At 40.8% G+C, this 25,978-nt stretch overlaps 2 protein-coding genes across 4 annotated transcripts; one reads left to right on the plus strand and one right to left on the minus strand.

The window, feature by feature from the left end:
- The first annotated feature begins 820 nt into the window (after positions 1-820).
- IRAK1BP1 (interleukin 1 receptor associated kinase 1 binding protein 1) lies at positions 821-13,922 on the plus strand. Its single transcript, XM_075747544.1, has 4 exons — positions 821-1,163; positions 7,763-7,828; positions 12,472-12,602; positions 13,607-13,922. The coding sequence occupies exons 1-4, from the start codon at positions 885-887 to the stop codon at positions 13,875-13,877; spliced, it is 747 nt and encodes a 248-aa protein (XP_075603659.1). The 5' UTR covers positions 821-884; the 3' UTR covers positions 13,878-13,922.
- Positions 5,934-25,435, minus strand: LOC142600949 (uncharacterized). Of its 3 annotated transcripts, none has more exons than XM_075747547.1 (7): positions 25,114-25,435; positions 22,969-23,139; positions 21,636-21,725; positions 19,638-19,708; positions 18,699-18,862; positions 16,786-16,896; positions 5,934-6,061 (listed from the first exon to the last, which is right to left on the minus strand). In XM_075747547.1, the coding sequence occupies exons 2-7, from the start codon at positions 23,094-23,096 to the stop codon at positions 6,056-6,058; spliced, it is 570 nt and encodes a 189-aa protein (XP_075603662.1). In that variant the 5' UTR covers positions 23,097-23,139; positions 25,114-25,435; the 3' UTR covers positions 5,934-6,055. The 3 variants fall into 3 exon arrangements, with proteins under 3 accessions (XP_075603662.1, XP_075603660.1, XP_075603661.1); XM_075747545.1 differs by lacking the exon at positions 5,934-6,061 and adding an exon at positions 14,481-14,702 and having other exon boundaries at positions 25,114-25,428; XM_075747546.1 differs by lacking the exon at positions 5,934-6,061 and adding an exon at positions 14,481-14,702 and having other exon boundaries at positions 22,972-23,139; positions 25,114-25,294.
- Positions 25,436-25,978: the final 543 nt, after the last annotated feature.

The following is a 25,978-nucleotide window of genomic DNA, read 5'->3' on the forward strand; positions in this document are numbered from 1 at the left end:
AACATAACAAACCACTTTATCTTTACTGTGAGAGTGGTCAAACACTGGCATGGGTTGCCCAGAGAGATTCTGGAGTCTCCATCCCTTGAAACATTCAAAACCCAACCAGAAACAGTCCTGGGCAACCTGCTCTGGCTGACCTTGCTTGGGCCAGGGGCTGGACCCCCTCTCCAGAGGTCTCTTCCCACCTCAAGCATTCTGGGATTCTGTGAGAAGCCAAACTGCACCCCTCTGCCTTTCTTACGGAGAGGGCAGCATTAGCAGGACTCAGCCAGCAGACATCAGCGAAGCAAGTATCTGTGCTGCAAGAGTCTTTCACAGGGAACCAGCAGCATCGATGCTAGAATGGTTTTTAATCACCCCTGCCTAGGCCCTGCCACCAGCGGAGGATGTGCTGTGGCACAATAAAAACCCATTCTTCCCTCCACAGACAGCGACTACAGCCCTTTCTCCAGCGCTCCTCCTCACGCTCAGGCTGCTCCAGACCTTAACATGCTGGAAAAATATACTAATAGGTCAAAAATGGCAGAAACAGAACAGCTTTTCCTCAGGTGCGTTCCTCATGCGCACCTACACCTTCCCTCCTACAATCTTCCTAACGGCCCCAGCGCAGCCATCCGGCTCAACACCCGCCTCCCCGCAACCACCGTGGAACTCTGCCCTGGTGGCTGTCATGGCGGACCCCCTCGGCGAGAAGCAGAGGAACTTCCGCCTCGGTACCTATCATGGCAAGAAGGAGCCTCGGTCTGGCGCCCGCGTGACAATCGCGCCGCGGCCGGGCGATGGCAGTAGGGAGTGGAGGGGAAAGTGTCACGTGGCCTTCTCCCAGGGTGCAACGGGTGCGCCGGCGTTGGTTGCTATGGTGCCGTGAGGGACCCGCCGCGATGGCGCTGTCTGCGCCGCCCCCCGCCCGCGTCTTCGCCGAGCTCGTCCCGGCCCAGGCCCAGGCCCAGGCCCCGGCCCCGGTGGGATGCGGCGGTCCCCCGGTGCCGTCCGGACGGGAGGTGCACGTGAGCGGCAGCGCGGAGCTGAGCGCCGCACCGGACCGGGCGCGGGTGTCGCTGCGACTGGGCAGCCGGAAGGATGCGGCCGGAGCGGCGCGGAGCAGCGTGGCCCGCCGGCTGGAGTACATCGCCCAGAGCGCCCGCCAGCGCGGCGTCCCGGTGAGAGCGGCCGCCCGGCCTCCGCCTCCTACAGCGCCGGGGACGGAGCAGGGGGTCCTCAGTGGCGCCGGGTGCTGAGGGGCGGGCGGTTCCCCCGGGGGAAGGCGAGGGGAGGAGCGGGCGGGGCGGTTCCCCTCAGCTGCGGGGTCCAACCAGGGCCTCCCCTACCCCGCTCGGCCTTCCTGCCGGCGGCGGGAGCAGGGGCGGCCGGGCTGGGACAGCCGCGGGGGGAAGGTGTCCCGGGACCGGCGCCTGGCCGGCGGGAAGCAGAGGGGTAACGGGGTTTGGAGCTCTCGGCCCTCCGCCTCTGGAGTGCGCCGGCCGCTGGGGCAGCGCTGTGAATGCCTGTCTGTCTGTCTGTCTGTCTGTGAGAGGTTGCAGCTTTGCCAGCCTCGGCGGAAAAGGTGGAATGTCGCTAGTGGAGCTCTCCTTCGGGTTCCTTGTTTTGCGTGTGAAAACCATACTGCTTCGACTATATCATCGGGTCATGTAAGACAGCATCCTCACGTGTACACAGATGAAACCGATAAAGGGGTACGCAGCGACATAACTTAGCCTATACATATGTGCATCAGTATAACTATGTGATTACCATAGCTTAGCGACAAATGCTCACAGAGCTTTTTCCTCTTTTTCTTGTTCCACTTAAGTAGAGAGCTATGAAAGAACATGAAACATGATCAAGATAGCTGAAGTGACAGAAGTCCCTTGTGGACTCAAAGAGTTCCTTTACCATAATGAGTTTTTTTGCGCTCAGCAAGTCATTTTATGACAATAAGAAAAGCATAGTCTTGCTTTTAAAGCTTTGTCCACACTGCAAATGCTCTGTAAGGGTGATATTTGTCCTAGCAATCATGCTGCTGATGGTCTTGCATTTTATAAAACAGTTTTGGACAGTGTTCCACATCTAGGACTCTTAAAAACAGAACAAAGCTGATCTTTGATGGAATAAGTGGTTGCTTTGGAATGTTACTTACTATTGAAGTTCCCCAGGAAATTGGTGCCTTATTAGTGTATTCACAAATGAGCTGGGGAACAGCTGAGGACAGAGTTTGTTGTAAACACCCAATTATTCAATACAGTAACATAAAGAATTGCAGAAGGGTTTCATGATACTGCATGATGTTATGGTGGAACTCAGTATTAGTAAATGCAAAATGAGAGAGTAAGTTACTCGGCCTAAACAGTGATGTGCTTACAGTGAAATGGCATGCCCACATCTCAAAGGCTGTATGCATTTGAAGATAAGTTCTGACTCTAACTTTCCCCCCCCAAAAAAAAGAAATAGGATTTGCTGTTTTCTTTTAAAACTGATAATGATGCTATCTTTTTTTCTGTAGTAGCTAAATAAAGCATTTGTTCAGGAATAAAAATGACAATAAAAAAAGACCCCTTAACCCCTGATTTAAGAAAAGGTCATATTGCAGCTATTGGACTGGATGGGAAGGAGACATGGAGGCTGCTGTGGGCTATATACATGATCCTGCTCTCCATGTTTTTCCTGAACGCATGGCTGGGTCTGTGTCTGTCACGGGGAGCAAGATTCCATTGCCATCAGAATTACTTGTTCAGTTAGAAACAGTGCATTTTTGTATGGGATTACAGATTGAATTACTTCAGTTTCTATTAAGTGAGTTAATAGGAGTTTAAAGTCTGGTGGATTTTAAGAGGAACGGGAGAAGACAAGGCAACTCATCATGCATTCACTTTTATTAGTAGAGAAAATGATAAGCTTTGTACCCACCACCACAGTGAGCTATTGGATCATGGGGTATTTTCTGGCTGCAATTAAATACCTCTTCAGAGCATGGATAGATTAGAAAAGATAGTTGGAGATATTTACCCTACAGTGAATCTGAATAACTGACTTCCAGTTTTGACATGAGCCTGATTAAATTAGGATAGCATGGAGCATTCGACACATGGCAGATGGCACACAAAAGGAGTAGGCAGGATGTTAAATAAGTGAGCATGCTTTAGAGGGGCTGTGTGCACTACTCCAGGCTAGAAAAAATAATTGCAAAATGAAGTATGACCTGGAGAATCAAATAGTTATATTTGGGTATATGCAGTCAGATGCAGAAATGTGGGAGCAGGTAAGCAGTGATTGTGTAACCTAGCTGGAGAGTGGACTGTTTTCACAATGTGAGAGCATTCAGCGTCATCTTATAGTTATAATAATTTCAGAGTAATCTTTTGCAGTTTCAGAGATGCCATGCACTAGAGAATGAAAATGTTAGTTCTTTCCACTTACTTGAGGGACTGTGAAATGCTGCTTAAGTTGTGGGTTTCTCAGTGTTAGCAAAGTGTTAGCTCTAGGGAACTCTGAGAAAAACAACATGAAGTTATGGGTTTTTTCAGAGTAGTTCCCTGCAGTATAATTTTTACTGCTTTGTTCCATCCAATTTTAAATCACTCCACTGCTGGAGCTTTTATTTGCCTTGTAGCTTTTCTGCTAACAACTTTCACTGCTGGCAATTTGTTCTTAACTGCATTTGCTAACACCACCGTTCCAGACCACTGTAAAATTAGTATCTCTTCACTATCTCCATATGGTTCTAGCTGTTGCAAGCTTATCTAAGGCCTCTTTAGAAATCAGCTGGCTATTCTATATATTTATTTTTAATTAATCCATAGAACAATTTCCTTAACCCTTGTTGTTGCTATTGTAGGAAGTCTGTGAGATCAGAAGTCCATAACCTTTGCAGCAGCCGGAGCTTGCATTAGCAGCTTGTCAGGATGCCTGGGGGCAGCACCTAATTTCCATATATATTTACACAGGATTTTAATCAGAAATAGATGCACATAGTAGCATTTATTTATAGAGTGCTGTAAGTATATGCAGCGCTTCAGAGCACAGAATCTGTTTTGAAGGCTGCAGGGAAAATAAAATCAATGGGGAAACCAATCTCTCTTACTCAGCCCAGCTGCTCAAAAGTAACATTTTTTTTTTTTTCTCTATCTCTAGAAGCAAACTGATTTTATATTTACCATCTATGATTTATTTGGGGAGTGGTGTGGAGATGACACTTGTTTTCTTTAATCACTGTATCTAACAATTGGCCTTGGCCATCTTGTTTAAAAATAACAGTGATAATATTTGTTGTACTGATCAGAGTGTTATTTAACAAACCAACCAGCTTACAATCTATATCCAATGGGCTCTGGCTTAGAGTTTGTCTGTACTGGGATATATCCTTGGATATATGTGCAATATTCTCCATATTTCAAAACTGTTATTTAGGGATGTACATCCATACAGTTGGTTAAAAAGAAAGATTTTGAAGTTTTGCTCACTGAGTTACAAAATCTTCCAATTTCAATATATCCTTGAATAAGAAAGGTAGAAACCTGCATAAAGCATCACCTTTTTTAGACTACCACATATTTTAAGAAATACCCCCAAAGTATCCTCACATTTGCCGAGTACAAATCTGCTTTTTACCTTTCTTAAAATAACTGTTACATATACTGTTATTTCTTGAATGGACATTAAGCAGCAGAAGCTTCTTCACCATAGGTTTTTAGGTTGTCGTTCTGTCCATCTAATGCCAAACAGAACAGAGTGAGTGGCTGAGAGGCTGGAGCACAGGTACCAAGTGCCCGGCTGGGGTACGCACTGACTGCTTATCGTCCTTAACTGTGTGGGGACACTATCACAGATGGACTGTTAGGAGATACGAGCATACATCAAGACTCGCATTAACCATTTCTTTAGTACTAAGAACAAAAATGCTATGTTCAGGTGGAAGAAGCTAACTCTTTTGGGTGTTTATTTATTTTTCATAATGTAAAATTATCTTTGATATATCAGTGCAAATGTACAAGTAAATGTTAAGACACATTTCCAGGCATCTCCAGATTTTTTTATTTATAACTACACATATCAGCATAGCTTACCACAACAGTGCATTAGTGTACATTTCCAAACTATAAACACTTTCCCTTACTAAGGCTGGTCTTGTGTTTCATAAAAAGGTCGCACAGTTTTTTTAACTCAGTAACCAGGAGTAGAACACGTAACTTTATCTGCAGATAGGCTTTTCTCATACTGTATTGTTATATAGCTGTCTCCTTGAAGTGTGCTTTTGCTAACTTATCTACTTAGTTTTTTCCTTGTTCTCTTCCGGAGAAAGGAGCAGTCATTTCTGTAAACAGCGATGGTGTTGTGAGGGTGGGCATGGTGGTCCTGTGAAGAAGATACTGTTCAGAAGTAGCAGATAAGTAGGAGGAAGGGCTATATAAGGTTTTGTTCTGTGTAAAAGAAAGAAAATATAAGGCAAAGCATGGTTCTACACTTGATATTGTAAGCTCAGTGGGCTATTGACTGTCTTTTTCATTTTTGTTTTTAGAGTACCTGCAGCAGTGATGGTTTGTGTCACTGCTGGCTCAGAAAATAGGCTATATATATAAAAGCAGAATGCAAGGTTGATTCTATTAAGAATTGCTCAATGGCTTCTGGGGTAACTGAGTTATCACATAACAATAATGTTATATTCATTTAATTTTCCTACTGTGAGTATTGGCCCACAAATTTAGACAATGGAGAAAGTTATTCCAGAAGTCCAGAATATCTGACACATCAGAAGTGTAGCTTTCCCTAAGTCACAGTGAAAACTATTTTTCCTGTTGCTATTGCAATCAAACGGATAGTTCCTCAACCAAAATATGAACAGTGGACATAAGCAGTAGGAAGAAAAGCCTTTTGCTTTTGATGTAGTCAAAGACTCCATTCCAGTTTAAAGTTGTCGTCAGTCACCTGTCTTTTCCAGATCTTTGTCCTCCCGAACAAGAGCAAAGTAGAAGAGAAGATGTATCTAACAGGAGGCCACCTTGTTATGACTTCAGCAATTATTTCGTCCATTTCTCTTCAGTAGCACATACAGATACTGTCAAATCTGGTGGGATAAAAATTAGCCGTGAGGGAAATTTTATAATAGATGGCACAAAATAAATGATTTTTCAGTCTGAGTGCATTGGTCTTGCAATAGCGCCTGGAGCCACAGGATGGCACTGTCCTTAAATACACAGGAACCTTGCGGAGGGCAAAACCAAATTAGAGGACTTGAAACCGTTCAGCAGGAAAGAGAACTTTTCTTAAAAAGGATTAAGAAGTGGGAACAGGGAAAAACAAATGCAATTTTTCTATGTTCACGCCAAAGTTTTATTACAGCATAGTTATTTTTGTAAAATATGAGTTGCAGAAGAAAGCTTTTCTGTGTGGTTATTTCTGTAAGTCATGTAAGAGCTGTAGAAAAAAATCTTTCATGTCAATTGTAATTGGATTCTGTCATAAATAGTAAGATGTACTCCGTTTTGTAAATTAAATGAGTTATTGCTGCTGGACTGACTTGATCACTCTTGAGCAAACCACAGCCAACCATGCTGCCAAAGTACCTCAAACCTATGACTGTAAAAGGGGAAATACAGTTTTTAGTGACTAACTGGCCCTGCTCCCTGCCCTTACTAGAAGAGATTATCCAAAAATAGGATTGTTGTGCTCGTATTTGAGCACTGCCAATCAATCATAAAATTGAAGTTTCAAAATTTGTTTCTTGTAGGCTGTTGTGCAATGGTAATTATGGTTCTAATTTCCATATGATATTTTAAAAGGAAAATGTTTCTCATGATTAATGTCATTTATATAAACTTATGTATGCATGCTACATGACAAACTTGAAGATTTGAGCCTCTGTAGGAAATATTCTGACACAAAGCATCTTTTGAAATGTGTCAACACTGAATGCAAATATTGTTTTTCTATGCAAATATATTTAATAAGTAAAACTTTTTCAGTAATTGGAAGGCTTAGTATCTGCTTCTCTACAGTTCCTGGGTATTAAATGCAAAGTTATATTTACAATTAAATTGTAAACTGTGTTGTAGTAATTTTACAATAAATTGTTCATCCAAACTGTTTACTGAAGAGGGAAGTGGGTGAAAGAAATGTGATTGTTAGACCGCTAGCAAGCTGGTCAAATATTGAGATGTAACTGGACATAGTCTGTGTCTTATTTAATTCAGTATCTTATTTATAAGTCTTGCAAGATTTGCTAGTGCTCTGTGCAGTCATTATGTTAACAGAGCTGCTGTTAATGCAAAAGTGTCAGTGGTGGCATAGCCTCTCTTAAGGATTACTGTTCTCCCAGCATAACCTGTGCTCAGTCATTGTTCAGATCACCTTGCTACAAGCTGCTACTGATAAAATATCTTAAAAGAGGGGCCTGAAAAGCACTTTTCACATACTAACTTTGTGAAAACAATTGAAGCTTCTAGTTTTTTTTAACCAGGTGAATTTACACACACTGATACACATAGCTAGCAGTCACTATTAAGATCTAATTGTTCTCTTCAAGTGAATAGCAGTGAAATTACATTATAGAGCTACTGTATAATTTAGTTTACATAACGTCAAGAAGTCTTTAACGTCCAGCTAGTTTTTAACTGAAGAGATTTGCATGGAAAATTCCAAATTTCTGTTGCTAAATCATAAGTAATAAGCCAAAACAGTTCAACTTTTGCAGGATACAATGTACATACATTTCCAACAGATGCTTAATTTCTGTCTTTTAAGATTATATTCTTGTACTTTGTTTTAGGAAGAAAATATGACTGTAACGGAGGATTTTAGTAGAGTAGAAAATACTTACCAAATGGAAGCAGAGGTATGTATTCAACCTAACCAAAAATAATAATGAAAAAAGAACAAGAAATGTAGCAAGGACCAATATAAATTTGCAGACCGTCTGTCCTCATACTGCGGAGTGGATGTTCTCTACAGTAAAGGCACCATAGTCCAAAGAAACTATTGAAGGACTGCAGTTTAAAGCAGAGCTGCAGTATTCTGTTGTGTGCAGAGCTTGCTTTCTGCTACTGTAATATCGAAAGAATAATCTTCTTCTCAGATGAATGTGTGCTTTTTAAATATTACATGTTGCTACAGAAGGGAATATTTGGTTCTGGGGCTCTACACTTGTTCTGTGGCAGTGTAAGCAAACCCACGCTCTCCTTCACCCCTAGCCCTTCCTGCCCTCTACTTTTTGCAAGGAGTTGTACTTAGGTGATCAGGTGATAGGTCAGTTCAGAAAGCTGCTCCAGTTAATAATGTCTTTCTTTTTTTTTTCTTTTTTTTTCTTTTTTCTTTTTTTTTTTTTTTCTCCAGGTTAGCTTTTATTTTTTCCATTATTTTAGCTCCCTGAACTGGAGGCAATGCAAGGCAGAGGACAAGAGTGGATGGGGGACAACAGTGGCATGGCAGCCCTAATCTAGATCTGCTTAAGCCACAGTTGAACAGCACCTGGACTTTGGTCTATTCTACATGACTCTGCCATCAGCTTGCTGCAAGTAAAGCAAAGCTAACTGTTTCCTAGGTATTTGACTTTGAGTTCTGTAGCTAAAAAGTCCTGTATGAAAGCTAAATATTATGGAAATAAACCCATTTGCTTCAGAAGCAGCTCAGGGGAGTGTATTTTTGCATGTTCATGCTATAGTAAGAAATAAATGCTGTGCTGGAAATATTCACTGAGGGAAATGATGTGTTTTCAGTCAATGAATCTTTTTAGAGCATCAAACTTTAATCACTACCCAGCAAATTTACAGATTCTTATGAAGTAAAACCTGGAAGTCTGCAATAAAATGATAGCTGGTTTATTGAGCTGTTATTTACAATCCCCTAAAACAGGGTTCAGCCTCTTTGGTTTGCTTGCTTGCTTTAAGGCATATTCTCATCTAAATAACAGCAATAAATACAGAAATAATCGAGAATTTGGAGAGAAAAATTTGGATTTTAAAATGAGTCTTCCAATAGTTAAATAGTATGCATCGGTGTCATGTTCTGAACGACTTTAACTTCATAAAGTAGACACCTGCTATTATGAAAGCTTAAATCACCATGTTTTTTAGATGAGCTATACTTTAAAATTAATAAAACTATATCAAATTATTATTTAGGCTACAGACAAGCTTAGGCTTACAACTTCAGTCTTAAGTGGTAACTTAACCAGCCATCTCCCTTCTGCTATATAATTTTTATCCAACAAAGATTGTACACGGAAGGTGAATTACATGGATTCAGTGTTCATTTGTAGGCAGCTTGGACCAGCTGTAATTGCTGTTCAAAAGGTGTATGGTTGCCTAGGACCTGAGTATCAGAACTTGAAAATCTAGTCCTAGTACTGCTGTTTGGGCTGCCCTCTACACTTAAGTAGCAGTATGGTCGCTCTTTGTTCAGAGATTAGTTTCTCGTTGTTTCCTCCTTTATGTATGTACTTGTTTCATTAGCGCAGCTTCATAAACCAGTGAAATTCCATTGACCAGCGTGTTTACATACTTTAGCAATATAAATGAATTTAAAATTAACTTCCACTTGCTTCTTTAGTAAAGAGTTTGTCATTATATTTGTGTTATACATAAAATCATGGAAGTCGTGTTATTTCATTCTATAAACTCTTTTTACCATTTGTCTACTGTAAAAGTTTTTAGAAGACTGAAGAAATTCCCAGACAAATAGCTATTTTAAGGTGTACTTAAGAATTCAAGATATGCTTTCAAGTGTAAGGAGATAAATTTTAATTCATGCTATAACAAAGGAAAATATGCAGAAGAATGAAGTTGTGTATGGGATCACAAATCTCTATCATATCTTAATCATAATAGTTCATTTATTGTATGACAGTCTCATGGGATGAAGATTAAGTTGCTTTTGTGCATTTCTTAATATACTTGCCTCCTTATAAACCATAACTTCTTGTCCTTTATAGCCTTATCCAAAACTCGTAGTGTCCATGATGGTTTTGCATACCCTCATATTACTTTTTCACATTTTTTAACCTTAATTATAATTGAAGAAATAGAAACACTGCTTTGCATTTTAATGCTCAGGTATCCTCTGTAAATGTAAGTGGAATTTATTGGGTCTAGCTCTAAAAGAAAACCGTGGTGGCGCTTAGGGGGAAAACCCAACAGAATGGGAAAACCCAACAGAATTCAGTTATTGCTCAGTTGTTTTCCGCTCCTGGGGGTACCTGATGGCAGGCTTCTTTTTTAACAGTAACGTTCCTGAGTGCCCAGAACTGCCCGTCTGAGCAGCTTATCTCTTGCTTAAGACCCACAGTTCTTTTGTTTGATCATTCTTTTGTTCCCCCCGCCCCCCCCCCCCCCCCCCCCCCCCCCAGGAACTAATCTTGTAAGCGCTGATAGCAATCTGGAAAACACGGTGACAGTCCTCATAGTGAGACTTTCGACTTTCCACTAAATACAACTGTGATATTTTTCTGGCAAAACAGCACAAGAGGATGTATGCTTTTTATATATGGCAAGAACTCCCACTGAAGAAAGAAATCTAGGTTTAGTCTCATCTTCAGTCTTTGTTCAAATTGATGCTGCACCTTCCAAGTGTCCAAGTTACAGATAAAGGGTGTGCAGCTGAGATGAAGATGCAGATGTGGTGCAGTTTTGTGCAACAGGCGTGACCCTTTGTCCTTGCAGAAGATGGAATTGCCCTGCCACTCCATGTTGGTCAGTTCTCAAGGCCCTAAGCCCAGCTTTGGCTCAGCTGTGTGAAGAGCTACTAAGCCAGTGCAAAGATTCAAGCCAGCTTGAGGAATATGTACTGCACTAGGAGGCTACCAAGGGTAACTAGACATGTGCATTAATTACTTTGTGATAATTGTCAATATACATTTTTTATCTTACCCTGTATATGAAGTAGCCCCCTCCTCTCTCACTGAGAGATTCAACTTCCTTGAATTATCTCATTTACCACAAGGTAAACCTATGGTATGCACACAGGCAGTTACTGCAGTGTGGCTGACATGCCATAACTTGTATTTCTGTGCCATACACCTTCACTAGGATAGATTGCTGCATGGACTGCAGCAATCACAGGGGTGACTCTGCGTCACAGGGGTTGGCAGTGGAATTGTCTTTGCCACATTTTTTTTTCTTCCCCCCGTTAAAGCTGCATTACTGTGCAAAAAAAAAAAAAAAAAAGAGAAGAATCAGGGATATGAGAGAAGGTGAGCCTAACTTGGTAGTGAGAGTACTGTATTGGGAAGTGAAGACGAGGATTTAGTTCTTCTAAAAAAAAGAGATTGGGACCCAGGATTTATGATTTCTGAATGCTGTAGCAGCTCGGCATCATTGCTTCACTCCTGGTGACTGTGCTCTGCTACAGAAAGCTACTGGCTCCTGACTTGCACATCCCCACAAGGAAGGCTGTAGGGCTCTGGATCCAGGGCTGATAGTGATGCCTGCTTTGTAGCACTTGGGAAGGCACCTGAATTCGTGATGCATGTGTATTTAGTACTTCTTCTTGCCAAAGCCATAGAAAACTAGATGTTTAAATTGTTTCTAATCTAAGTCTGAAGTGCCCAGTTCTCTGTAAGCAGTGGACTGACTCTCTTCAGCCCACGCAGGGTTTTGAGCCCGCTGCAAGCTGGTCTCAGCTAGGCTTAGTTTAGCCTCATAGTGTAGGTTTCTTGAACCTAATGCTTGGAATTGAAATGTAATTGTCCTTCCTGCACAATGTTCTCCACATAATTTTGCTTGGGCTTCTGCATAATTAACATTTAGTAATCTAAAAAGGGAAGAACCAGGATGCATCTAGTCATGTGTCCCAAAGAGCACGTTCATTCTTCAAATTGTCTACATACCAAGAATGCTGGACTTCCTCACAAAAGAGCATTTTTTAATCCTCACTTTTAAACCATTGTATGAACTTCTTTCTATTGCACACCTAATCCTGGTCTCTAGGGCTATATAAAAGTGTACTGAGTAAATAAATGTTGGAGTTATATACAGGACTAGTATGTTCAGTTAGTTTGTACTTACCTGGCTTTATACTGATCATAGAATCATTTAGGTTGAAAAGGACCTTTAAGATTTACAGAATCACAGAATGGTAGAGGTTGGAAGGGACCTCTGGAGATCATCTAGTGCAACCCCCTCTGCAGGTTGCACAGGCTCGCATCCAGGTGGTGTTTGAATACCTCCAGAGACAGAGACTCAACAACCTCTCTGGGAAATCTGTTCCAGTGCTCGGTCACCCTCAGAGTAAATAAGTTTTTTCTCATGGAACTTCCTGTTTTCCAGTTTGTGCCCATTGCCCCTTGTCCTGTTGCTGGGCACCGTCGAGAAGAGTCTAGCCCCTTTGTTTATAAGCATTGATAAGATCCCTTCTCAGTCTTCTCCAGACTAAGATCGCGTCCAACCATTAACCTAGCACTGCCAAGTCCACCTAAATACAAGTGTTGAATCATAGGGGGAAAATGAAAAAAATTACTTGTGTGATGTCTGTGTTTACTCCTAGGTCTGTATCACATTCAGTGATTTTGGAAAAATGCAGAATGTTTGCAATCTACTCGTTGAAAAGTTGGGAACCTCTGTTACCATCAGTCCACCTCATTTCTACCATACACCAGAAGCCATAGACACCCTTCGGTAAGTTTTTTTCTCATGCTACAAATTTTACAGCCTCAGGTAATAGTTAATACATAATTTATACTGTTTGTAATGGTAGCAAATAGTTTCCTTCACACCTGTTAAAATTTATGTTTAAAGATTTCAGTATTTGTTTTGAATATAACTCATAAATTAATGCTGTTCAGCCTAGAAGATACAGCTTGTTCTTTCTACAATGTCCCTCTGCAAAAGCAGAATGTATTAAAAGCATTTTCCCACCGATTTCCATTGGAAGTATCATCTACTGTGAATATCAGGTCAACAGAATTTGACTTTGGTTACATCAGCAAGTGTAGATTTAATTTGTATTTATTCCTGAAGGTACAAGTGCATTACCAGATGTTGATAATTCTAAGTACCCTTGCCAATTCCCATTACTCTTAGCTGCTGACATGATCTGAAAAGAACTGTGTACGGTGCTTCCTCAGCATTGAAACATGAAGCTCGCACTCTTGATATTTGAGGCCTTAACTATTCAAAGTCCCACTTCTCCTATTGCTATTGAGGGGGCAGAGGGAAGTTTAATCGCACTTTGGGCTTTGCCTCTTTAAAGAATTGTGCCTGTTCCAAGAAGTAAGCTCAACTAGCTGCTGCTAATGGTTCTGGAGATGTCCAAAGTGTATCATCTCATAGGTATCTGCACAGGAGTCTGGAAATCAGTGAGGTTAGATAGGTGCTGGTATGCCTTACAGCTGGGCCACCCAAACACCTGCAGCAAGGGCTGAACTCTTGCTCTGCACCACACACCACGGATGCCTGCGGGTGTTAGAAATGCTTGATCACAGCTGATGAGGACATTTTCTCCACACATTGCCCCTCAAACTCCTAAACTATCACCCAGAAGGGGGGGGAAGGTGACGTGCCTTACATCTATGCAGTTACGAAAGCTGAGGCATTTAAAAAAAAAACCAAACATGCTTGGCAGGAATACTTGTACCCCAGTTGGTCCTGCTTGTTATTGTGCTGCTTTTTCTACCTCTTAGCCGTCAAGTATGCGTTGCTGCTGTTGCAAACACACGGCGGAAAGCTCAAGAAGTCTGTCGACTGTTTGGCCAGTCATTGGGAAAACCTTTATTAATAAGAGAAGAAGAAACAAAAGAAGGGGGAGGCCACATAGACAGTCAGCTATTGAACTCCCCGGATTCACTGACTCTGCAGGAAAGAATCCAGAATGCTACCGTGTATGCTTCTTGTAGAGTCTTTGCTGTGTTTGAGATAAAGGGAAAAGAAAACAGAAGAAACAAGTTGCTCTAGAAGCTTTCAAGTCCTACACGTTTTTTAATAAATTTTGTAATGCTTTCTTGAATGTTTTGTTGTTGTTTTTCACTTTATTCTTATGCTAGCAAGTAGAGTTAAAAGAGAGGATATTAAGAATGCGATTTATATACTGAGCCAAAGTAGATGGTTTTCTTAACATGTCTATCCAGGTGTAAAAAATTAGATTTACTAGAGTTTTATGTCACTCAAAACTCTTCCTTTGCACGTATCATTTGAAAGCAGCACAATGCATGCTGTTATAGAGAGAGTAGTCAAACTATTGCAGGATCTACTTACTACGGTTCTCCCCAGAAATGTTTCAGTTCCGGTTGCTTTTATTTAACTCTCTCCCCTAAAAGTAAGGTTATGATTAATTCTGAAAGTACAGTTCTTTTTGTTGTTTAGTTTCTTCCTCTGCCCCCTGTAGAAGGGCAAGATTTTCATGTCCAAAACCTTTGGTACTCCTCACCAAAACCTGACTATATTTAAACATTTCCTCCCAAATTTGGAAGGAAATTAATCCCCGGCTGGAGTCATGGTAAACTGAACATGCACTGTGTTCACTTCTAATGAAATGAATTGTCCAACATAAAACATGCTTAGTAATGTTTTATTTCATCATAGGAAAAAAATATACAGGAGTTTTATCCTGGTGTCTTTTTGCTCAGATTTACAAAGGAAATATGCTGTCTGGATGTAGATTACATGTACACGCACTTAAGTACTTCAGTCATGAGGATAGATTTTTTTCAACCATGGCTGCATAATGTATTTTGATCCATCGTATCCACTGAAATAGGCTTTCATATCAGGGTGCTGTACCTGAGAAAATAATATTTCAAGTTGAATAAGCACCAGAATTAGCAATAAATACAAACTGATCCTTAAAAGAATCATTAAAGTTACTACAGTTAACTTTTTGAAAACTCTTGATTAGTTTTTAAATACATAATGTACAGAGATACTTTCAGTGGGATTTTCCATGTACCTTAACCTAATCTATGTCATCAAAACAGTGGCTTCCTCAAGCTGTCACAGTACTCTGCAATGTTGAACATATCTCATGAGATACTATGTGCCAGATCTACACTGGCATCAATGTTTTAAAAAAATCAGAACTGTTTCTTATTGGAGTAGTTGCCATCCATTTGTTGGTAGAGCTATTTGTTATTTTTTTCAGCTGGATCAGTCCTCTAATCCAGTTAGGGAGCAGGAACAGTAAAGAAGCAGTCAGGGAAATGGTGAAGACACACCAAGTTGATGGTTTTAGGTACCACAATGTCCAACTCAAAGACGCAAATCCACAAAGGGCAATCCAAGTTACGTGCTAGGTCATGAGGCAGAAAGCCTACTGTGAGCAGGTTAGAACTGTCACCTGCGAAAGAGTTAGGACAAGTCTAAGCATTTTCTCATTAGTCTTAACTCTTCAGGCAATTACTTTGGCTATTAGGCTGTGGGAAAGGCTGAGTGAGAGCAATCCACAGACCTTCTGAACTTGTGGTATAGCCATGACTCGTCATTTGTAATTAATATCTCAACTAGACAACTTTCAAATATCTGATTTTGTGAGCTTGTTACTATCTGAGGGGAGAATTAGCCTGTCAATGCAGGTGAATAAAGCAATCTGGTATCTTAGAGGGTAGTTTACACAAGGTAAATGTTTAAGGTGAGGTATCTGTTTCTCCCCCTGGACTATAAATGTAACCAAAGGTAGCCAGCTGACTGACATAATGAAAGGTGCATTTTTTTAGCTGCATGAGCAGTCAGAACCCCATTTTAAATGGTTACGATGACACTTATCTGGGACAGCATAGTTCCTGCTCCTAAGTAAGTTCAGGCATATAAAATGTGTGCTAACACATTTTATATTGCAATCGGGGCCAAACAGTGTGACACTACTACCTATAAAAATTTGGGAGAAGACTTAGTTCCAGCCTTTCTTTCTGTTTTAGACACTGATTGTAATATAAATTAATTGTAATAAAATAAATATAAATATAAATGTGTGCTAACAGTGTCACACTGTTTGGCCCCCTTGATTGAGAGGGGGCCTTTATGTGCAGGGGCACAGTTTCAAGAGAGAGCACGGAGAGTCTTCAGGCCAGCCTAACTTAGACTATTCCTTTGAGGAGGTTCTCCTGAAAGGCAAAACATGCCCATTTGAATCTCCTGTTTGACTGGACCACACATCTCCTGTTAGAGGAATGGTTCAGCTGCTTGCTGGTGTTTTAAATACAGATACTGCCACTGTCCACAATTGAAAGGAATGCATCCACAATAGCACTGGATCCCTTGCAAAAAGTCTCTTGTATGTGGCATGCGTGCCTGAAGGCTGTTTTCTGGATCAGAGTCTCTGACTCTGAATCAGGTGCACCTTGCATAAGCTAGAAATCAAAAGCTCCCAAGACTGTGATGATACACAAAACAGGATTTTTGGCTCCCAGACAGTTGTGCAGTTAAGGAGGGAAACATTATTCAGTCTGGGCAGCAGCTGAGCAGGAGCTGTTTGAAATGCAGATTTTTCAGAGTGGAATTGAGAAACCAATATATTTTGCTAGATCAAGTAGAAAGAGATTAAATGACTCATCCAACTTTGATTGGTCAGTGAAATCCTAAACCAAAAGTCCATGTCTGCAACAGCCTGTACATAACAGAAGTCAGGTTGCTAAAACACTGACAAAACTAGGCAGTTGGATATTCTGAAGTAGGCAGTACCTGGGTTTAGTCATTGATCACCTTCCAAAAACACATACTTGAAAGGACAGCAGTAATTTGGTTATCTGCTTTCTCTATTAGTTTTCACTAACTTTGCAAAATAGATAGTATCTATTAAGCCAGAGGTCAGCCAAATTTTAAACCTACAGGATAACAAACAAGTTGCAACTGAATAAGAAATAAATACTACCTCTAATCCCATAATAATTGTTATCTCTTCCTCAGGAATGTAAGCTGTAGATTTGCCAAATCCATTTGCTTTGTTAATTAGAATGCGATAGTGAGGAGTATCTTTTAGATCCTGTAAAAACAGAAGGAAAATAAATAGCCTCAAGGGGAGATTTTTATGATCTTAGCAACGTCAGTTTGGAAAATTAAATATAAAGCAATCAAAACTGTAATACATGTTCTTGGCACATCTGAAACAGTTTTTAAGAGTCAAGATTTTAATTAACCTTTTCCCCCACAGATCTTTCAAGAAACATGACTTAGACTATCCCTGCTTTTTGTATATAGGTCCCATAACAATTTGTTAGTCACCCTTCTTCTTTCGCAAGTGGCAACGGAGAACGCCAGCGAGAAAGAGGCAAATTCAGAACAGAACACCTCTGACAGTCTTGGTCCTGAGCCTGGACAGAGCTAAGGCAACTTCTGTGTATATATAAAAACCTTCCAGCCAAGAAAGGAAAAGCATAGCTTATTATTATTTTTACAGTGCCTATGAAAACAAATCGTGGGCCAGGGTGCCACCATGTGCACTACTATCCATGAATGTTCCTGCCCAAAGAAACCATCATCTAAACACAAAAAAGTGACGGATGAATACAGACAGGTACCTGGCGTTTACGAACACCAGTATCAATGAATGTGACAGGCAGTGGCCTCTGTTCAACGACGTAGTAAAGAACTGAAAGTCAGAGAAAGGCAAGGAAAAGTTAGGCTGAAAGCCTGGCTAATGTTTAGAGGGGATTTGCAAGGATCAAGCTTAGCAGTTGCCTCGTAAAGGTCAGATGGCATTTTTCATAGCTGATGCATGTAATGTGAAAAGTCAGACACAAGTTAAAAAAAACCAAACAAAAGACACACATTTAAACCACATCATCACTATTGAAATTAAAACAATAAAAATGAGCACAAGGTCACTGGGAGAACAGAATGATGTAAGGTACATAAAAAGAATCGCAACACCTGATGGGAAATCTGTGGGTGTTCAATTGGTGACCACAACACTGAGAGGAGAAAAGGAAAGGAGAAAAGAAAGCAAGGATGCAGGTGTTTCAGAAGCCAAAGAACAGTGGCAGGTGGATAAAATTACAGCGGGGAAGGAACAAAATGCACAAGCCAGGACTGAATGTCTGCTTCCAGCTGAACATGAATTCTCTGCTACAGGCAGAGTTTCCCATTTTTTCCTCATTTTCAGTCCTCTTTGACTTAATGATTAGTGCCTTCCTGCCACTTAAGCAGCATGTCAGCAGCCAACCCACAGACTACGCAGCACTGTATTATCAGAGCAGCGCTGTCAACAAAGATTTAGCCTCTGATTTTCAAATACAACACGGACTTGAGCTAGAGAATTTCAAAAGCTTCAAGAATTCTAACAAAAATATGTTGTTAAATAGATTTACATTCCAAGTGTCCAGATCCCCACAAACATTGCTTTCTAACTGAAACTGATTAAGAAATGCGAGTAATCCTTTGTGTTTAGGTGCAATGAAGATGTTACCAATTACACCTATGCTGGAACAAAAGATTTAACAGCCTCTCAACTTTAGTAACGCACCAAGAGAAATCCATTCAAACACTATAGGTTGACACTGCTATTTTAAATACAAGAGTGCGTATTAAAAGTAAGTAATTTTAATTTGAGACAACCCTGACCAGCAAAGCTTAAACCAACCAATGGTGCAAAAGCAAAGCTCTACTGGGACACCAGCACAGAAGCAGCGGAGGTATCGCTCAGCTGCACAGTTGACATGGACTCTATTTTCCATTAGGTTAGCAGGAAGTTTGTCTGTAACAGTGTTTCTGAGTTGTTTTGTTTTTTTTTTAACTTGAGTTATTCTGTGTATGTATTAATAAAGAAAGACTTTAATACATTCAAACCTGTTTCGCTGGAGAATATTTGTTTTGCAGCCATTCTTCTGGAGCTTTAGCTTTTACATCCCATCCAACAATGACTCCCGAATAGCCAAATATTTTGTGAACTACTACCTGTCCCACACTGAACTGAATATACTCAGGCTTCGGACTGCGAATGTGAGTTGATTCTAATTTAACAAAGAAAGAGACTGAGTAAGGATAAGTGTTGGATCAAGTATATTAAACATTTAAACAGACATTCTCCTGACTTCTACCAGAAGAGAATTGAAAGTTAGATTAATAGGCAAAGTAAACAAGGGAACAGGTACTTTGTTTCCCCACGCCGCAGGATTTTGCTATGATATTTGACAAAGCAGCATCCACGAAGGAATGCATTTTTCTATCTGTATGCCTTTGTTATTACATAGAGGCCTTAACAGAGTTTTGGAAAGCATAAACACATGTATGTATTGACAATTACTTAAGCCTTACATACAACATTTTACAGTGCTTACACATACTAACTGATTTTGCCATTAGTTTTTTTCCAGTTTAGGTCACAGGATTCTTCTATTCAGTCTGACAGGGAAATTTCTTTCCAGGAGCAGACTGATCAACTGTTTCTTTTTCCTTTTATGAAATGATCTAAACCAGTTCATCTGAATCAAATGAAAGCTATACCACTGTTTCAGACACCAATATAAAATAGGCACACTCAGATCTATTCAATAAAATAGATACATACATACAGTATATCATATTGATACTGTTACACAACACATGGTGAAGAGGCCTTGGATTTTACATTTTCTGTTTTACTTATTGAACATTATCAATAATGTTTAGAGAGAAGGAAAAAAAAAGACTACCATTTACAAAGCAAGTATAGAAAGGCACTACAGAAGACCGTATAGAAGACTACATCACAAGCGAAAGCCAAAAGGATTGCAAAGACTCCAATACCTGCAAAGTAAGACTGGCTTTCTGCTTCATTGTCACCAATTTTAGTTTTCTTTTCTCCATAGTACCAATTCCTAAAATGTAAAATTAATAACCCAACATTCAAACAAATTCTTTAGAAACTGAGCTTTAGGATAATTGGCCTTCTGATTATTATTATCTTACGCATTTGTCTGCATAGAGGGATACTGCAAAGCCTTTGATACAAAATTCTTCACAATTTGAAGCCCAAACGGAATGAGAGTTTTACATTAAAACTGCTTTTAAGGAATACACAAGACAAAGGAATTTGTTCCAACAGGAGAAAAGAGTATCAATCTAATTTCTTTGGATATGTAACTCTACAGTTCCATTACAATTTTTCTATCAGAGGAAACCCATTTATTTTCTGTAGGTGAGCAAATATTATTCTGAACTCACAGAGTGATTCTTCAGTATCTTTGGTAAATTCTATTGTGAAATCTTTAAAGATTGGTTAACATCCGTATGGACAAGGTGTCTGGCAACGAGCCCCAGCTTAAGGCTGCAATAAGTATAACTTGTCCTTCTGCACTAGGCTGAATTTCATGTGAATTTAAAGGATGGGGGCTAGGGGAGGGACATCTTTAAAAGGGGAAAACGGGTTATGGTTTCCATTGCCATTGTGAAAAAGAGAAAGTGTAAAGAAACAATCAGCAAACTCAACACTTAGTGGGGGGGAGCTTTCAAATGTCCCTTCTGCTGGCAATGTAACAGGAGCAATCTGTGAACTCATGTATTTGGCTTAACATTCTCCATCCATACCAGTCAGCAACTTGTTGGTGCCAAAGAACTATACATCGTCCTAGTCTCCTTCCTTTTTTATAGTGTTCACCACCTTCCCTCTTTCAGTCTTACTCCCTTCACCCTGCCTGGAAGAAAGTAAGAGCAGGTTCCACAACTGTTCAAGCAATACTTTTTTAAAAAAGTCTGTGTTTAGCTCAAATCTGTAGAAGACTTAAGGCTGACAAATACCTTTTAACAGGAACAGGAATAGGCAAATATCCTGACTTGTCGGACTGCATTGTTGAAAACAGCAGCTAATATACTAGGTTTGGAAGGTCTCAAATGTCAACATAATTTTAGGATAACCAATTCTTTATAAGATAAGATATTCAGAAGCACAAGCAGCTCCAAAGGATCATTTGGCCTTTGAAAGCTTTATCTTTAGATATGCCTGGAGCTTTCGACAAAGTCGAAAAGCAATTTATGGTGAACCTAAGAAAAGCACAGTTTCTGTTTCCATCCATCTACCATTCCCCTAGGCTTTCCTGGGGGCAAAGCTAAGCCTGGATCTTCCGCAGTTCAGAGGACTTGACTTCCTTGATTATTGTACATGGATCTAATAAAGGATCTTTGAAGGTCCAGACAAGGTAAAACCTTTGGACTATTTCTGCTATACAAGAAATAAATCTCACTATACAAGCCTTTTAATCTCCCCAAACACATCCAAGCAAGAGTCTTCTTAAATTAAAATGGCATATATGTAAATGGATATAATCTTACTTTTTCTTGACTAACTCATTGTTATGTGTCCAATAATCAAGTTTCCCTTTCTTCCTAAACCCACAGATTTCCCATCCGCATTTTCTAATTCAATTTCAAGTTTTCTTGAACTACCATATGCAGCACAAGATGTCCATCTCATGTTGTAGCATCTGATCCTACAAACATGTAGCTGCTTACAATCATTAATATGGTTAATCCTCCTGGCTTCACAATCAGATACATTTAAAGTAGAGGATAACATGTATAGAATTACTGCAGTGGTTTATATTTAGTTTTGCATGGAGTTCAAATTGCATGTTTGTGTAGAATATAGGCAAAAGGTTTTCTTAAAACTGTTACAAAGGCCCAAATCAATCTCAACAAGAAAATAAGAGACATTTTCCCTTTGTTACTTATTTCACCCCTACAGCATACCTTCCTGTTAAGAAGAGACCACATCTGAAATTTAAGTGTAGACAGTATGTAACATCCTACCTTGTCTTTGATAGCCACAACTTTAAACGATCTGCCCACGCATCCAGACTCAAGTAAGATTTTGTAAAGCTGCTCCAAGAGGCAATTGTCCTTTAGTAGCAAAAAGCATCAACACATTGATTTAAAAACTTTCTATAGTATTTGTATATAATTTTTTTATATTTAAACTTTGCTTCTGTAGCAAACAAAAAAAAAAAAAAGTCAGTGACCAGGAACGAGTTCTCCTCAAGAGTAATATCTAGACTGCAAATGAATATTCTTTCAATCGTCACTTGTACCAGTAAACCATATGTAAATTTTGGAAAATGCCATTTTTCATTACAATGTTGCTTGCTTTCTGTACTCAGACCATAGGAGTTGCTAAATCGCATCAGATTCTGCTGTTTCAACTGTTACTTGAGAATAGTGAGCATGAGACATTTCAAAAATGGTGCACACAGTCAAAAGACTGTTAAAAAATAGCCTTAAAGTTTTTGCATAAATCTAAATGGTTAGTAGTTGACTCATGCCACGAAACCTGAAAATTGTTTAAATTTGTGTCTTTACACAGAAAGCCAGACTTAGCTCTTTTTTCCATCAGGCCAATCTTCTGCTCTCAATACTTCATGTATTTGAGTTCTACAGATGAACCACACAACCAATGCACTACACAGGCTGCACAGTTAAAACTAAAAGTCACAGAAGTCTCTCTTCACGTGGTTCATCTTCAAGATACCAACATTTGCCAATGGTTACCATTATCAAATATTTGGACCTAATAAAGTATTCTCCACTTTACATTTGCAGATAGATGTGTGCAATCCTGTCAATACATAACTTCTTAATTCATATACAAAACGGTACTACTTACTTAACTATCATTAGGGCTGCCTTAAGTAATTTACTATGAATGAATTTTTGTTGGTTAAGACTCTGTACTCAGTCATACTATGCAAGAAAATATATTTTAACAGCAAGTGTCAAAACGTAATGGAAAATTAGAAATAATCTTACTAATCAAACACTTCATTTCCCCCTTCAAAAAAGAGACATAACCCATAGTAACCTATATTGGAATGACATTAAGGCACAGTCATGCACTTACACAGATTATACACAGAATTTTATGTGAAGAAAAAAAAGGTTGTTATTCAAATTTTGAAGGACATCTTTAAACAACTAAATACAGTCACATTAAGCCACAAAAATGTCTGAGGTATGATTTGAATGTTGTTTATGTGTAGGAACAGCCAGTGTGTTCCACCCACACTCCAACTTTCCAGGACAAAGTGTCATTGGGGATGAGGAAGAGAACTCTCTTATAAATAAATACAGTATGGAAGGAGAGACTTACAACCTTTCTGTTATTTGGATGCGCTGAGCAGAGTCCGTCCCGTACCATTGGGATATGAAATACTGTGCAGGAAGCGCAGACAGCAGCACACAGATCTGCAGAGCTGCAGCTGCATTGATGTGAGGCATTCCAACAGGAAGTTTCTTCAAAGAGATTTCCCTGCTCTCTACTCTGAAAAGAGGAAGAAAAAAAAAATAAAAAAAATGAGAGACAAAAAATGTAAGTAAGTCAGCTTTGCAAGCTGCGCAGTACTTAAAAATTTCCTTCAGATTGTTTTGTTGGTTCACAAGGTAACATACAATCTGTACACACGCATTTCAGTTACATCCAGAGCACGCCTAAATTAGGTCAAACTGAATTAAATTTGAGGGTACTTATAGAAACTAATAGAAGGCTAAAGTAGACAACTTCACAAGACAAAGAAATCAAAACCTAGTTAAGAGTTATACAGACATCTCTTTCATCTGGAAATAGAAAAAAAGAAAAAAAAGGAATCAGGAAGTTGCATGGTTGTCCAATTTGCAATAAAAAGCTTCGCTCCATGAACAAAATTCATTGCACTGCTTTATCATCTAATTAAGTGTATTAAACATGTCTGACATATCAGATTGATGGCCTCCGGAAAGAAAAATCTATTTAGATGCAGTGATTATTGCACTTATGACAGAACTAAGGGATTTTTCTTTCAGATTGAAGGCATACATAGCATCATACCAAGATGATAACATGTGCCACAGTCCCATCACTAGACTAGAAAAGGATTTGATGTCACCATTCATTCCACAGGCACCTGCTACACCTTACCAATGTGCTAAGATATTTACAACTCTTCTTTCCTTCCCCGTCAAATTAAGATATTCACCTTTGTCTGAGGAGCACATTTACTGTCTTTTTACATCTATGAGGGTTTTTCAAATCAGAACGAAGACTTGCTGAAATTTGAGACTTGTACCTTTTACACTAGTGTTCTCAGTCTTTGAACTGACATGTTCAAAGAGTCATCTACATCCAGTCTCGGTTCTGTCTCATTAGTCTCTAGTTAAGCTACTATATTCTCCAGTAGAGTACTCAGCTCGCAAGCACAAGCAAATTGTTTCAGTTGTTTCTGAGTTGCTAGTAGTTCCTGCTATCCTAATTTACGTCACTGAAAAAATAATATGGGTTACTGTAATATATACAGTACATGTGTACATGGGAAGTTAGATTTATGAAAACTGCCTAGCAAAGGTAGTCGAGATCACAAAATAATGCTGAAGGAGGCCTGAAGAACATTGTAAGGAATACGAAAACATCTGCACGTGTGACGAACAGTTAGCAGGAACTATATTTTTCACTTCTGCATTACCGGCTTTAGAGCCAACACCAAAGAAAAAACAACTCCTAATTTTAGACCCTAACAGTAGTTGTACACCTAGAGTACTTGTTTAGTCATGTATAACGGTGGGGAAGAGTCACATATCAGTTGAACCCAATGACCATCAGCACCCAGCTAGGCTGGAGAGCTGGACAGGACCGCCGGGGGAATGCTACCACTTTGCCCACAGCGTTTACACCACACGACCGTACAACTCCCGCCCCTGCAGGTCTTCCTTCTATTTCTGAAAGCAGCTTTTTGAGCAGCTGGATCCACCAGAGAGAAAGGACGCGGTAGCAAACGGAGAGATAGCTTAGACCAAAGCTGAAACCCCACAGAATCAAAATACTTTTGCGCATATTCTGAAGCACCTGGAAACCTGTCAGAAACGAGCAATATCTTTAGCCCAGCTGACAACCCAGCCGGGAGCAGAGCGCACGGCCGATCCGCAGCGCCCCCGTGCCGGCAGCGCCTACCGCAGGCGGGGGAAGCCGGCGAGTCCCCGCCCGGTGACTCTGCCACAAGCCCGGGGGCCAACGGCATGAAGCCGATTAGCGGGCAGGCGAGGCGGGCTGCCCGCTCGGAAGGGGAGCCGCGGCCTGGGACAGACCCCGCAGCTCTCCTGCCCCGGACCACCGACCCCTCAGCCCTCGCCCCGGCGCCTGAGGGGAGCCGGCCCGGGGCCGGACGGCCGCAGCAGGTGTTGGCATCGCCCCGAGACCCTCCCTTCCCTCCCGGCTCCCCGCACGGCCACCGGCGCAGGGCGCTCCGCCGCGCCGGCAGCCCCTCACCCGTCGGTGGCCGCAGCTCCGTGCGGCAGGTGCCGGTGCGGTGCCGGGCCCGCTCTGCCAGGCTCCGCCGGGCGGCAAGGGGCCGAACTCCCAGGTGGGGGCGGGGCCTTGCGCGAGCTGCAGGCGGCAGGTAGCGGCTGTTAGGGGCCGGCGGACATCTTGTGCGGCTGAGGGGAGCGGCAGGACGGGGCTGCTCTCGGCTTCGCGTCCTTCCCGATGGCGGGCCGGGAAGAGTTTTAATGCATAAAAACGAACGCAGAGTGGTGAACGCTGTGCCTGATGCCAGGGTCAGGTTTTCAGGGGTGATTGTTACCCCCTTCTCCCAGACTAGCAGTTGTCTTTCCCTCGCGTGTGGATGGGATCAGGATTTCTCATTCTCAAAACACAACAAAACAAACAGCTGGGTGGACTTACCATTTTTAAGGAGATTATAAAGAAAGAAAGAAAAAAAAAAGGTTTTATTTATTTTTGCAGGTTAATTTCAAGTAAATGATATTTGCAACTCCCTTATTAAGTCATTTTTATCTGTGCAGATGGACATGTGCCTTTGACCTGCTATGAATAGAAGTCAAGGGGAAGTTCCCTAGTGTAAAGTTTATGCAAAAAATGTCATGTTTTAACATAAACTTTTAACCCAGTCTCACAGCGTGCCTCTAACCACCCTGTTGGTAGTTCAGAGAGCAGTTGGTGGTGGTCCCTGGGCCTGGTTTTGTCACAGATGTATGAAGGCACAGCTGAAACAAAAGTCTCCTGCATGGTTTCGATGGTGCGTGTGTCAGCCGTCAAGCAGAGCCTCCCTCTGGACCTGTGATGGATAGCTGAGCTGCTGCACGGGGGTTGAAGCCTGTTAATGAGTCTCTTCTTT

This window comes from Balearica regulorum, chromosome 3 (assembly GCF_011004875.1).
Source record: "Balearica regulorum gibbericeps isolate bBalReg1 chromosome 3, bBalReg1.pri, whole genome shotgun sequence".
Classification (NCBI taxonomy): Eukaryota; Metazoa; Chordata; class Aves; order Gruiformes; family Gruidae; genus Balearica; species Balearica regulorum.

Bases quoted from the DNA above. Each gene is read 5' to 3' on its own strand.
- LOC142600949 (XM_075747545.1), bottom strand. From the start codon at position 23,096: ATGCCTCACATCAATGCAGCTGCAGCTCTGCAGATCTGTGTGCTGCTG. The intron at 16,897-18,698 runs GTTTGAATGTAT...CTGTTTTTACAG, and splicing joins AATATTCTCCAGCGAAACAG to GATCTAAAAGATACTCCTCA. The intron at 14,703-16,785 runs GTAGTATTTATT...TTATTTTCTCAG, and splicing joins CAATTATTATGGGATTAGAG to GTACAGCACCCTGATATGAA.
- IRAK1BP1 (XM_075747544.1), top strand. From the start codon at position 885: ATGGCGCTGTCTGCGCCGCCCCCCGCCCGCGTCTTCGCCGAGCTCGTC. The intron at 1,164-7,762 runs GTGAGAGCGGCC...ACTTTGTTTTAG, and splicing joins CCCGCCAGCGCGGCGTCCCG to GAAGAAAATATGACTGTAAC. The intron at 7,829-12,471 runs GTATGTATTCAA...GTTTACTCCTAG, and splicing joins CTTACCAAATGGAAGCAGAG to GTCTGTATCACATTCAGTGA.